Below are 14,239 nucleotides of genomic sequence, written 5' to 3'. Positions count from 1 at the left end.
TAGTTAAACAAAAATGAATATTATCAACAACAGTATCAATATTAGTTACAATTTCAACATAGCAGTGATTAAAAATCCCTCATTGACATTATCATAAGACATTTATTTAAAAAAAAAAAAAAGAACAATAGTGTCACAGTGGCTTACACTTGCATCGCATCTCATAAGCTTGACAACACACTGTGTCCAATATTTTCACAAAGATAAAATAAGTCATATTTTTGGTTCATTTAATAGTTAAAACAAATTTACATTATTGCAATCAGTTCATAAAACATTGTCCTTTACAATTATAAAAGCTTTTTACAAAAATCTACTACTCTGCTTGCATGTCAGCAGACAGGGGTAGATCCTGCTGAAATCCTATGTATTGAATGAATAGAGAATCCTTTTGAATCGGGAAAAAATCGTTTTCGATATCGAGAATCGCGTTGAATTGAAAAAAAAAAAGATTTTGAATCGAATCGTGACCCCAAGAATCGATATTGAATCGAATCAAAGATTCACAGCCCTAGTAAAAATGATAAGAAATGTAACAATAAGAAAAAAAAATGTGGTAACGTTTTGTCTGTTTACAGTAATACACCACAAAACATACATTTCCTGATTTAAAAAAACTGTCCGCTCTGTCGCCAGAATTTTACCATTAAAAAAAAAAAGTCGTACCATTTTTCCATTTACAGTAATATGCTGCAAGAATTGTCAGAAAAAATGTTGGTGACAAAGCTGCCATTCTACAGATTTAAAATATGTATATATATATATATGTATGTATGTATAGATGTATATGTGTGTGTGTGTGTGTGTGTGTGTGTGTGTATACACTATATTGCCAAAAGTAGTTGGCCACCCATTCATAGTGTATATATACATACCTGTATACACACTACCGTTCAAAAGTTTGGGGTCACATTGAAATGTCCTTATTTTTGAAGGAAAAGCACTGTACTTTTCAATGAAGATAACTTCAAACTAGTCTTAACTTTAAAGAAATACACTCTATACATTGCTAATGTGGTAAATGACTATTCTAGCTGCAAATGTTTGGTTTTTGGTGCAATATCTACACAGGTGTATAGAGGCCCATTTCCAGCAACTATCACTCCAGTGTTCTAATGGTACAATGTGTTTGCTCATTGGCACAGAAGGCTAATTGATGATTAGAAAACCCTTGTGCAATCATGTTCACACATCTAAAAACAGTTTAGCTCGTTACAGAAGCTACAAAACGGACCTTCCTTTGAGCAGATTGAGTTTCTGGAGCATCACATTTGTGGGGTCAATTAAACGCTCAAAATGGCCAGAAAAAGAGAACTTTCATCTGAAACTCGACAGTCTATTCTTGTTCTTAGAAATGAAGGCTATTCCACAAAATTGTTTGGGTGACCCCAAACTTTTGAACGGTAGTGTACGTGTGTATGTTTTATATATATACTTTATATATATATATATATATATATATATATATATATATATATATATATATATATATATATATATATATATATATATATATATATATATATATATATATATATATATATATATATATATATATTTAGACTTAGACTTTTTATTGTCATTCAAATTTGAACTTTACAGTACAGATAAGAACGAAATTTCGTTGCATTAGCTCATGGTAGTGCAGGATATTTAGGCTTCATAATGCACCACACATTTTCAATGGGAGACAGGTCTGGACTGCAGGCAGGCCAGTCTAGTACCCGCACTCTTTTACTACGAAGCCACGCTGTTGTAACACTAGAGCCGCCCTAGTGGCTCCTTGGACCTCTTTCAGAGATGTGTGAAAATGTAAAAAGATGAAGAAAAAAATTTTTTTTTTTTGTTTTAATATATTTTCTGTAGGAGAACAAACATGACACAAACCTTCCAAATAGTTAGAAATCCCACTGTTTATATTAAACATGCTTCACTGATGAGAGTATTTGGCAAGCACCGTTTTGTCCTACTAATTTTAGCAATCTTTGAACTCATCGCAGTTTGTTTACATGTACAACTTTCTCCGATGCTGCCGCAGAGTGACGTGTTTTATTCCACTCCCTCTCTGTCTCATTTTGTCCACCAAACGTTTTATGCTGTGCGTGAATGCACAAAGGTGAGCTTTGTTGATTTGATTGATTTGCTGGAGTGCTAATCAGGCATATTTGGTCAATTCATGACTGCAAGCTAATCGATGCTGACATGCTATTTAGGCTAGCTGTATGTACATATTGCATCATTATGCCTCGTTTGTAAGTATGTGTGAGCTCTTTTAATTTCCTTTACTTATGTCCTCTCCGTATTTAATTTATATTTGCATGCCTCTTGACACAATATCTGTATGTAATATTGGCTGCATTTCTCTTAGTTGTTTGTGTGCCATGTTGTTCCAGACCACAGCAAATTATACCCAGCCTGCAAAGATTGTTTAAAATCCATTAGAAGAAGACAGCCTGCCGTTTGCTTTAACCTGGACACACACATCTATAACTTTTGGCCATTCTGAGCCAGTAATTTCCAGAATTGATCTCATCCTGTGAGAAGACTCCATTTTACTAATGATTTCCAATGTTGCAAAAATGTGTAGAATGAAAATTAAAATACAACATTTCTGTCAACGAAGATGTGCGTCGGCCTTTAATAGTAGGCTACTATAGCTAATAGAGACACTTACATCATGTGTTGCCTTCATTTGAACACTTATATAAGACTTTTGAAGTCATTTTGATAGTAGGCTAAAATAGCTAATATAGACTAACATCATGCCTTTATCTCGACTCGTCTTGACTACTGCAATGCCCTGTATGTAGGCATTAGCCAGGCCTCCCTCGCCCGCCTGCAGCTCGTGCAGAACTCTGCTGCTCGTCTGCTAACACAGACCCGCAGACGTGAGCACATCACCACTATATTAGCGTCCCTTCACTGGCTCCCTTTGCGTTACCGAATCAACTTTAAACTCCTTTTATTTGTTTTTAAATGTCTAAACAACCTCGCGCCAACATATCTGTCCGACCTCCTTCAGCCTTACTGCCCCACCCGATCCCTAAGATCAGCCGATCAGCTGCTACTAACAGTCCCTGACACAAGGCTGAAGCTTAGAGGTGACAGAGCTTTCGCCGCTGCTGCTCCCAAGCCTCCTCTCTTCCTGTTTTTAAATCTCTCTTAAAAACATACTTTTATTCCATGGCTTTTAACACTGAGTGATATCCATCCTGCAATGGCGTCCCATAATACACCTGCTGTGAACATGTTGTTATGTTTTATTTATTTTATTTTATTTATTTATTTTTTATCGTGTTCTGTTTGTGTTGTGTTTGCTCGGTACTCGTATTATCTTTTAACCTGCCCATTGTACAGCACTTTGGCTATCCCTGTGGTAATTTTTTTAAATGTGCTTTATAAATAAAGTTGATTTGATTTGATTTGATTTGATGCGTTGTTTTCATTATAACACTTATATAAGGCTTTAAATTTTTTGCGGCTCCAGACAGATTATATTTTTTTATTTTTGGTCCAATATTCTGGGTTGCCGACCCCTGGCCTGGATAAACGTCTGTGTTATCAAGTGTTCTGTTGTTGAACATTTCAGTTTAAATGCTTAAAAAAATTAAGTAAAAAAAAAGACCGCCACATATACCAGAGAAATGACAGGAAAGCAGACACACTAACACTAAGGCAGGGGTCGGCAACCCGCGGCTCTAGAGCCGCATGCGGCTCTTTAGCGCCGCCCTAGTGGCTCTCTGAAGCTTTTTCAAAAATGTATGAAAAATGGAAAAAGATGAGGGGAAAAAATATATATTTTTTGTTTTAATATGGTTACTGTAGGAGGACAAACATGACACAAACCTCCCTAATTGTTATAAAGCACACTGTTTGTATTAAACATGCTTCACTGATTCGAGTATTTGGCGAGCGCCGTTTTGTCCTACTAATTTTGGCGGTCCTTGAACTCACCTTAGTTTGTTTACAATGTATAACTTTCTCCGACTTTCTAGGACGTGTTTTATGCCACTTCTTTTTCTGTCTCATTTTGTCCGCCAAACTTTTAACGTTGTGCGTGAATACACAAAGGTGAGTTTTGTTGATGTTATTGACTTGTGTGGAGTGATAATCAGACATATTTGGTCACTGCATGACTGCAAGCTAATCGATGCTAACATGCTATTTAGGCTAGCTGTATGTACATATTGCATCAGTATGCCTCATTTGTAGCTATATTTGAGCTCATTTAGTTTCCTTTAAGTCATCTTAATTCAATGTATATCTCATGACACACTGTCTGTTTGTATTATGGCTTCTAATTTGTTGCGGCTCCAGACAGATTTGTTTTTGTATTTTTGGTCCAATGTGGCTCTTTCAACATTTTGGGTTGCCGACCCCTGCACTAAGGAAATAACTCCAAAACCAACAAATAAGGATTACAAGACACATTTTTGCATGCAAAGAAAGTTTTTTCACATGAATAGTCAATTACTAGTTTGTAAGAAAAAGTCACCGTAGTTGCTGTGTTCATTGCCTCAATTGATGAGGAACAATGACGCTTGTGTGAGTGACACTGCTTGTATTATAAATGTTGGTGATAACAACCAGATGAGGGGAAAGTGCTCCCATAAAATAATTATAATGATAAATGGGTTATACTTGTATAGCGCTTTTCTACCTTCAAGGTACTCAAAGCGCTTTGACAGTATTTCCACATTTACCCATTCACACACACATTCACACACTGATGGCGGGAGCTGCCATGCAAGGCGCTAACCAGCAGCCATCAGAGGCAAAGGGTGAAGTGTCTTGCCCAAGGACACAACGGACGTGACTAGGAAGATAGAAGGTGGGAATTGAACCCCAGTAACCAGCAACACTCCGATTGCTGGCACAGCCACTCTACCAACTAATACATGACTTAAACATTTTAGATCAACGCGTTGGTCACCCTCCAAGTGAATCACAGCAGAGCAGATTAACACTGTACAAAAACAACATAACACGTACATAGTGTGAGGGATAAAAGGGAACGTTATTAGTAAAGATCAGAGGCAGAGTGTGGTTAGTGAAACAAGACAGTAAAAGAGATAAAAAGAGGGAGCGGGAGCGTAGGAGGGGCATTGACATTTTATAGTAAGCGCTGCATGTGTTTGACATATGGACTGACCCGGTAATGAAACCACAACCAAAAGCACGCTAAGGCCAGACTTATCACGAAGCACGTGGAGGTGGCAGCGGACTGAACCCAGGCCTCACACCCCTCTTCCTCAAAAGCAACGCCCTGCGAGGTCATTCACTGGCCATATCAAAAAATAACAATCCCTTGGTATAACCACAAAAAATGTGTTCATCAGTATAACCACAAACAATGTGTTCATCACTAAGCATGTGACTTATTCTTACTTTCAGGAGTGACTCTGTTTGTGGCTCTGTATGACTACGAAGCTCGGACCGACGATGACCTCAGCTTCAGGAAAGGGGAGAGGTTCCAGATCCTCAACAGCACGTAAGTTTGAAAACATGTGCGTGACAGCACTGAAGGGTGGAGCCTTGATTAGTGCCATCAATCTGGAAGTTAATGGTTCACATGTGGCCTTTTTATATAGAAAAACCTTGATACGACACCAACCAACCCCCAGACGTGTGGCCCAGAGGCTGTTTTAGACCCTCAGCTTGCTTTGAATGGCCTTAGGCATATTGTTATAATACAATGAATTCCTTATTAATTATTAGGTGTTACACTAATTTTCTTTGTCATTACAAATCATACAGCTGTTTTGTTCAGATAGCTTAGCATATGTTGACCTACACTACCGTTCAAAAGTTTGGGGTCACCCAAACCATTTTGTGGAATACCCTTCATTTCTAAGAACAAGAATAGACTGTCGAGTTTCAGATGAAAGTTCTCTAATTCTGGCCATTTTGAGCGTTTAATTGACCCCACAAATGTGATGCTCCAGAAACTGAATCTGCTCAAAGGAAGGTCAGTTTTGTAGCTTCTGTAACGAGCTAAACTGTTTTCAGATGTGTGAACATGTTTGCACAAGGGTTTTCTCATCATCAATTAGCCTTCTGAGCCAATGAGCAAACACGTTGTACCATTAGAACACTGGAGTGATAGTTGCTGGAAATGGGCCTCTATACACCTATGTAGATATTGCACCAAAAACCAGACATTTGCAGCTAGAATAGTCATTTACCACATTAGCAATGTATAGAGTGTATTTCTTTAAAGTTAAGACTAGTTTAAAGTTATCTTCATTGAAAAGTACAGTGCTTTTCCTTCTAAAATAAGGACATTTCAATATGACCCCAAACTTTTGAACGGTAGTGTACACTGGATTAGTTGGGATGTATCAAAGTGCCCACACTCCGCGTCTTTATGGAGCCCTTTATGACATCCCTCCATGTTTTTTCTCTTTAAACACTGTTACATATTTCCCAGAGGACAACACAAAATGATCCAATTTGAACTATCTAGCACACGTTTGCACGGCCATTTGTTGCTTGGCAGAGTTCATAAAGCATCATAGGCCGACACATGTGCTAATCCAACAGCATCCAAGTTGTTGCCGTTTTAAAATGAAACAGGTTTTTTTGATCAAGCAAAGAGTTGGTTCCATCCGGACTCAAACTGTCGCTATCATAAAGTCTTTATGAACTGTACTCAACCGTTCTTTAAGTAACATTTTAATTGCCTTGCAAGTGTTAAGACCGGGGTGCCCACACTTTTTCTGCAGACGAGCTACTTTTCAATTAACCAAGTCAAAGGTATCTACCTCATTCTAGGGCTGCAACAACTAATCGATTAAATCGATTATAAAAATAGTTGGCGATTAATTTAGTCATCGATTCGTTGGATCTATGCTATGCGCATGCGCAGAGGCAATTTTTTAATTTTTATTTTTTATTTATTTATTTTTTTAATAAACCTTTATTTATAAACTGCAACATGTACAAACAGCTGAGAAACAATAATCAAAATAAGTATGCTGGGTTTTTTTTTTCAATAAAATACTGGAAAGGATAGAAATGTAGTTTGTCTCTTTTATCCGATTATTAATCGAAGTAATAATCGACAGATTAATCGATTATCAAATTAATCGTTAGTTGCAGCCCTACCTCATTCATATATATAATTTATGTTTATTTGTTTATGAAAGAGACGTTTTTGTTAACAATTTAAAGGTGTTCAATGATAATACAAGCATGTTTAACATATATACATTCCTTTCTTTCATGAAGACAAGAATATAAGTTGGTGTATTACCTGATTCTGATGACTTGCATTGATTGGAATTAGACAGTAATGCTGATAACGTCCGCATTTTCAAATGGAGGAGAAAAAAAGTCCTCCTTTCTGTCCAATACCACAAGAAAGTGGTTGTTTTTTTGGCATCTTATTTGTCCAGCTTCCATACTCGTTTTTAAACACTTTATAAGAAATACATTGGCGGCAAACTCCGTAGCTTGCTAGCTAGTGCACGCCAGCTTTCTGAGACTCTTATTTTGTTAGCACAGGCAGGATGAAGCAGGGCTTTTATTGTGAAGACAGGAACTGTGCGGTCGGTCTTTAGAGTTTTGACGACAAGTACGGCGTCAGTCTGTTGAAATAAAAAGTGTTTCTCACCTTCCTGTTGGTCATTTTTTCTTAATGATGGTCTCACAGCAGCCAGCAATCAAGTGACGAAAGATACGTCTTGGTGAAGATTGATGAGCGCTAATTTTAGATCTATTTTTTTAATGCCTGGCTGGCGATCGACTGACACACCCTCCGCGATCGACCTGTAGCTCGCGATCGACGTAGGGGCACCCCTTTGTTAAGAGATGAACGACAGTAACGACACTATACAATAGAACTGGCAACCAAGGTAATCAAAAAGGTTAACCAACGAGCAAGATTTCTCTACAGAATCTCCTCTCTGGTCAACAAAAGCACAATGAGGATTCTGGCGGGAACTCTCGTTCAACCCTTTTTCGATTACGCATGCACCTCCTGGTACCCTAGCACCTCCAAAACCCTCAAATCTAAACTCCGAACATCCCAGAACAAGCTAGTCAGGTTACTTCTAGACCTCCACCCCAGATCCCACCTCACTCCTACCCACTTCTCCAAAGTGGGCTGGCTCAAGGTGGAGGACAGAGTTAAACAACTTGCACTGAGCCTAGTCTATAAAATCCACTACACCTCCCTGATACCGAAGTACATGTCAAACTACTTCCATAACGTAAATGACCGCCATAACCACAACACCAGGGGGAGCTCCACTAACCACGTTAAACCCAGTTTCCGAACTAACAAAGGTCTTAACTCATTCTCTTTCTATGCCACATCAATGTGGAATGTGCTCCCAACAGGTATAAAAGAAAGGGCATCTCTATTCTCCTTCAAAACCGCAATAAAAGTTCACCTCCAGGCAGCTACAACCCTAAACTAACACCCTCCCCGGATTGCTAATAATCAAATGTAAACAATCAAATGCAGATACTTTTTCTTATGCCTTCTGATCTATCTATCTTTCTCTCTCTCTCTCTCTCTCTCTCTCTCTCTCTCTCTCTCTCTCTCTCTCTCTCTCTCTCTCTCTCTCTCTCTCTCTCTCTCTCTCTCTCTCTCTCTCTCTCTCTCTCTCTCTCTCTCTCTCTCTCTCTCTCTCTCTCTCTCTCTCTCTCTATGTCCACTACTTGCTGTCCATATCCTACTCCACACCCCTGATTGTAAATAATGTAAATAATTCAATGTGATTATCTTGTGTGATGACTGTATTATGATGATAGTATATATCTGATAGTATATATCTGTATCATGAATCAATTTAAGTGGACCCCGACTTAAACAAGTTGAAAAACTTATTCGGGTGTTACCATTTAGTGGTCAATTGTACGGAATATGTACTTCACTGTGCAACCTACTAATAAAAGTCTCAATCAATCAATCAAAACTAAGGCTGTCAAAATTAACGAGTTAACTCATGTGATTAATCGCAAAACATTATCGCATTAATCATGAACAACCTTAGTGCAATTTATTTTAACCATACAAGCTCTTTTACCTTAATTGCTATATGGTCAGTGATCAGATCAAATTTCACTCCAAAATGCAGCCTGAAAGAACTTTAGATAAAACTGTTACCACGTTTTGTGCAATTAAATGACATGCATTCAAGGAAAACGTTTAAAAACGTTCCTGGATGACATTCTGACAAAAAAATTGCAATTGTGCAGGTGAGTAATTACCCGGGATTTATCATGATTACTCCAAATTCCAAAATGTTTAATCTGATTTGATTTCGTTTTTTAAATCATTTGACAGCCCTAAATACAATTGAAATAAAGTAAAACTATTGACCCTCAGGTAACATGTTTGTCGTTAACTGCAATACGATCTTCTATATCAGGCCTGGGCAATTATTTTGACTCCAAATTTAGAGAAAAAAATGTATCTGGGGGCCGGTATATCTGATTTTTAAAAACGTTATGACAGACCACCTTAAAAAACGGAATGGAATTTAAATTTTTTTTACTGAATGAGACACCCAGAATGTACATGAAAATAAAGAATGTGGGATTTACAATATTAACTATGAAGGATAAAACACGGAATATTGACAACATATGAACGTCACACCCCCATCGACATATTTTAACGCAACAAAAATGCACCCCCATCGACATATTTTAACACAACAAAAATGCAACAAACAGGGAAATATGAACGCAAAGGGTAAAAAAACCCCACCTACAATCTGATATATCTGATATATCACTAAGCTTTAGAACTTTGTTGTAAAAATCTCCTTCCGCGTCTGTCCCTGACACCCACATTTTAGGCTGGCCGCTCTGGAAACACTGTGTGGAAACGCTCCCACACTGCTTGGTGTTTCGTCTGAGCTGCTGTGACTTAGATCAGTGGTCCCCAACCACCGGGCCGCGGATCGATTGGTACCGGGCCGCACAAGAAATTAAAAAAATAAAATAATAATAATTTTATTTTATTTTTATTTTTTATTTTTTATTAAATCAACATAAAAAACACAAGATACACTTACAATTAGTGCACCAACCCAAAAAACCTCCCTCCCCCATTTACACTCATTTACACTCATTCACACAAAAGGGTTGTTTCTTTCTGTTATTAATATTTCTGCTTCCTACATTATATATCAATATAGATCAATACAGTCTACAGAGACGTTTAGCAGGGAAAATTTAGCGGGAAATTTAAAATTGCACTTTATAAGTTAACCCGGCCGTATTGGCATGTGTTGCAATGTTAAGATTTCATCATTGATATATAAACTATCAGACTGCGTGGTCGGTAGTGGTGGGTTTCAGTAGGCCTTTAAGTTACCAGCCTCAACTTGTGTGTGTGTGCATGCTAGCATCCCCGCCTCCACCCACAGAGAGAAAGACACTGGATGACTTCCAAGAAGGTTCACTTTCATTCTGTTACAGTTTATATAGCACAAAAAGTTCTAGTCCGAATCACCAGGACTTTTTTACTATTGCGAGGGAGAGCCTGTCAAAGGTCTGCACGCTTTAAGTACTTTTCTCCTTATTAACTCTTTTTCTCATGTACTGAGCAGCCAGACCCTTTCCTACGTCATAACATTTTACATTTTTGGTTCTACACTGTAAAAAAAAAATGCTGTAAAAAAACGGTCATCTACTGGCAGCTACGGCTGCCAAACGAAAACCATAAAATTAAAGTAAAACATTGTAAACCAAATAATGATCAAAAACGTTATATTTACAGAAATTTTCATGAAACGTTTTGCGGAAAAATATCGTAATTTTACATGAATTTGAAAGTAATTTAAGAAAACAGAAAATGCTATGTATAATTAATTTGGTATTTTTCTGTAAAAAAAATAGAAATATACATAGTTTTTCATTACTGGCATATTACTTAAAATAACAGGCGGATTGTTTATTTACAGATAATGTCTTCAATTCTACAGTTTTATAAACTATTTTAAAAAATAGAAAAATTACAGATTTAGAGTAAATTAACCATAAAAATAGGATTTTTTTTTTTACAGTGTATGGTAATCAACACACTTGCCCTCTTTGCCATCACAAGAAAGAAAGAGCACTAAAAATACAGTTTTTCTCCCTACCTCCGCTACGATTTAGTAACATTTTGTGGTTCCATTTTAAGGAATGCCTACAAAGTTTGTATTGGTCCCCTCACTACTTCCTGTCTGTTTGTGCTCTCTACAGAGAGGGAGACTGGTGGGAGGCCCGCTCTCTCACCACAGGTGGAACTGGTTACATTCCCAGTAATTATGTCGCTCCGGTGGACTCCATCCAAGCTGAGGAGTGAGTGCAACTTTCTTTTGATGTATATATCTATATTTATTTATATGCATAAGACTGCCATACATTTATCCGGGTTCGCCTCACTACTGCCTTTTTCTTTTAGCTTCCTTAAGCATGTGCAGAGATTACAACAAAGGATACATGTAAAAATAAAGTGACACTTTTAATTTTTTGCCCCGCAGCTGGTATTTTGGTAAATTAGGCCGCAAGGATGCAGAGAGACAATTGCTTTCCAACGGCAACGCCAGAGGCACGTTCCTCATCCGGGAGAGTGAAACGACCAAAGGTGAGTGGTTTGCAAACAATAACAACACCCACTTTACTTGTGTATTGCATTTAAAGGTATTACTGAATATATATATATATATATATGTGTCGTTCTCTCTTCCAGGGGCCTACTCCCTTTCCATCCAGGACTGGGATGACATCAAGGGAGATCACGTCAAACACTACAAGATCCGAAAACTGGACAGCGGCGGTTACTACATCACCACCCGAGCCCAGTTTGAGACGCTGCAGCAGTTGGTGCAGCACTACTCTGGTGAGCTTCCTAAAAGACAAACACTCCCTTGAGCTAGTCGACCGCAGAGCTCCATCAAGGTTGAGCAGTCCAAATATGGATCAGCGCAAAGTTATAACCCTTTTGTATATACTGTATCTGTCATTAAGTTTAATGCATTATTCACAGAAAAGTTTGGCAAAATCTTAACAAAGACAAACTAAATTTCGCCTCAAACTTCACATCATTTTTAAACAGAAGGTGCAATGGAACCTCGATTTACAAACACCTCTTTTCGCAAACTTTCTGGTTCACAAACTTAGATCGTGCCAAATCTGCCTCTGTGTGCGAGGCACTTTATTCTTTTATTTTGTGTCTCGCTTGCAGCCATTTTGTGCTTGCTCGTCTTTAAGAGATTGAGCAAGTTTTTATGTGATGAGAACTGAATTTTCTGGAAAAACATTTAACAGTGGAGGAGAAGACACTACCTCTCGTTCAGCGGCGTCTCTTCCAAGAGCACATACACACACACACACAGGACCCCCTCCGTTCTCACCCTCTGTCTGCTCCTTCCTCTCTTTCTCTCCTCTTGTGAGCTGCTCCGTTGCCAATGTTAATGTACTGTGAGTAAGTTTAAATTTTTAAATTTTAAAGTTAAGGGTGTCTGTGATTTCTGATGGTTTGTGAGGGCACTTAAGGGACTTCTCTGTGTGTGCGCATACAGGACAGTTTAGCTTGTCGTTGTTGTTAATAAAGAGACAGTTTATTAATCACCTTCTTGTTATGTTTGTTTGATATACTTTTTAAAAATGTTTTAGCCTTTATTTAACTAGGAAAAAAATCCCATTGAGGTTAAAAACCTCTTTTTCAAGGAAGTCCTTGCCAAGAGGCAGCAAAGTTACACATGAAATTCCATTCACATTGCACACTAAAATGACAGGACGGTATAGCACTTTATACTGTATTGCAGTTGTCCCACAAACCGGGGGGGTAATTTTTATTTTATTTTATTTATTTTTTTCATAAAGAAATACAATCATGTGTGCTTACGTACTGTATTGATCTATATTGATATATAACGTATATATTGTGTTTTTTATGTTGATTTAATTAAAAAAAAAAAATAATAATAATAATTTTTTTTATTTTTTAAATTTCTTGCGCGGCCCGTTACCAATCGGGGCCGCGGCCCGGTGGTTGGGGACCACTGCTGTATTGTGTTCAAAATATGAAAACTAAAATATGGACTTTTGTCGAGATTGCAACCCATTATTCATATTTACTTTGTTTCTTATGGAGAAATTTGCTACACTATACAAACTTTTCAAAAAACAATTAAGTTCGTAAATCGAGGTTCCACTGTAATTACAAAGAATACAACATCTGCCATGTTCAAAATAAAACCCTGTAATCATACATTTTCATTGTCTGTCCGATAGCCAGGGCGGCGGGTCTGTGCTGCCGCCTGATCGTGCCTTGCCACAAAGGCATGCCCCGTCTCACGGACCTGTCCGTCAAAACTAAAGACGTGTGGGAGATCCCGCGGGAGTCGCTTCAGCTCATTAAACGTCTCGGCAACGGGCAGTTCGGAGAAGTTTGGATGGGTAAGTGATTTTGGGAAAACAAATACAGTATCTCGCAGAAGTCTGTACACCCCTCACATTTAAGCAACCGTTTTTTATCACAGTGTTTCTTCCCAGTGCATTAGAGGGATAGACATTTTACAGTAGTCAGCTTGTATAGCAGTTAGGGTTGTATGGCGGCACCAATAAATTATTGCGGTACTAATGAATTAAAAGCCTTTGAAAAATACTGGTCTTTTTTTTTTTTCATACGCATGCTTTCGTGCAGCGGTGACGTACAGAGTCGAGGCGCATGATGTTGTGTGTGTCAGTGAGCGCACAAGCAGAAATAGCGTGAAGAGGAAAAATGGCAAATAAAGGCAATTCTGCTGGTAATAAAGAGGGTGCGTGAAGCCCAATATGGAGGTATTTGGGCTTCAAAAATATCGATCATGGGAAGCGGCGCACTGCTTTAAAACATGCATTAAAGGCCTACTGAAATACAATTTTTTTATTTAAACGGGGATAGCAGATCCATTCTATGTGTCATACTTGATCATTTCGCAATGTTGCCATATTTTTGCTGGAAGGATTTATTAGTAGAGAACAACGACGATAAAGTTCGCAACTTTTGGTCGCTGATAAAAAAAAAAGCCTTGCCTATACCGGAAGTAGCGTGACGTCACAGGAGGAAGGACTCCTCACATTTTCCCATTGTTTACAATGCAGCGAGAGAGATTCGAACCGAGAAAGCGACGATTACCCCATTAATTTGAGCGAGGATGAAAGATTCGTGGATGAGGAAAGTGAGAGTGAAGGACTACAGTGCAGTGCAGGACGTATCTTTTTTCGCTCTGACCGTAACTTAGGTACA

General features: G+C 38.1%; 1 protein-coding gene across 1 annotated transcript in view; it reads left to right on the top strand.

Annotated features, from left to right (window-relative positions):
- Positions 1–14,239, top strand: part of LOC133646226 (tyrosine-protein kinase fyna) — an 89,763-nt gene that overhangs the window by 48,748 nt on the left and 26,776 nt on the right. The window contains exons 3-7 of the mRNA XM_062041387.1: positions 5,395–5,491; positions 11,206–11,304; positions 11,487–11,590; positions 11,696–11,845; positions 13,243–13,407. Of these exons, the coding sequence (XP_061897371.1) occupies positions 5,395–5,491; positions 11,206–11,304; positions 11,487–11,590; positions 11,696–11,845; positions 13,243–13,407 (615 nt within the window). The remainder of the gene's footprint in view (positions 1–5,394; positions 5,492–11,205; positions 11,305–11,486; positions 11,591–11,695; positions 11,846–13,242; positions 13,408–14,239) is intronic.

This window comes from Entelurus aequoreus, linkage group LG03, assembly GCF_033978785.1.
Source record: "Entelurus aequoreus isolate RoL-2023_Sb linkage group LG03, RoL_Eaeq_v1.1, whole genome shotgun sequence".
Lineage (NCBI taxonomy): Eukaryota > Metazoa > Chordata > Actinopteri > Syngnathiformes > Syngnathidae > Entelurus > Entelurus aequoreus.
This window is presented reverse-complemented; position numbering and strand designations above follow the sequence as displayed.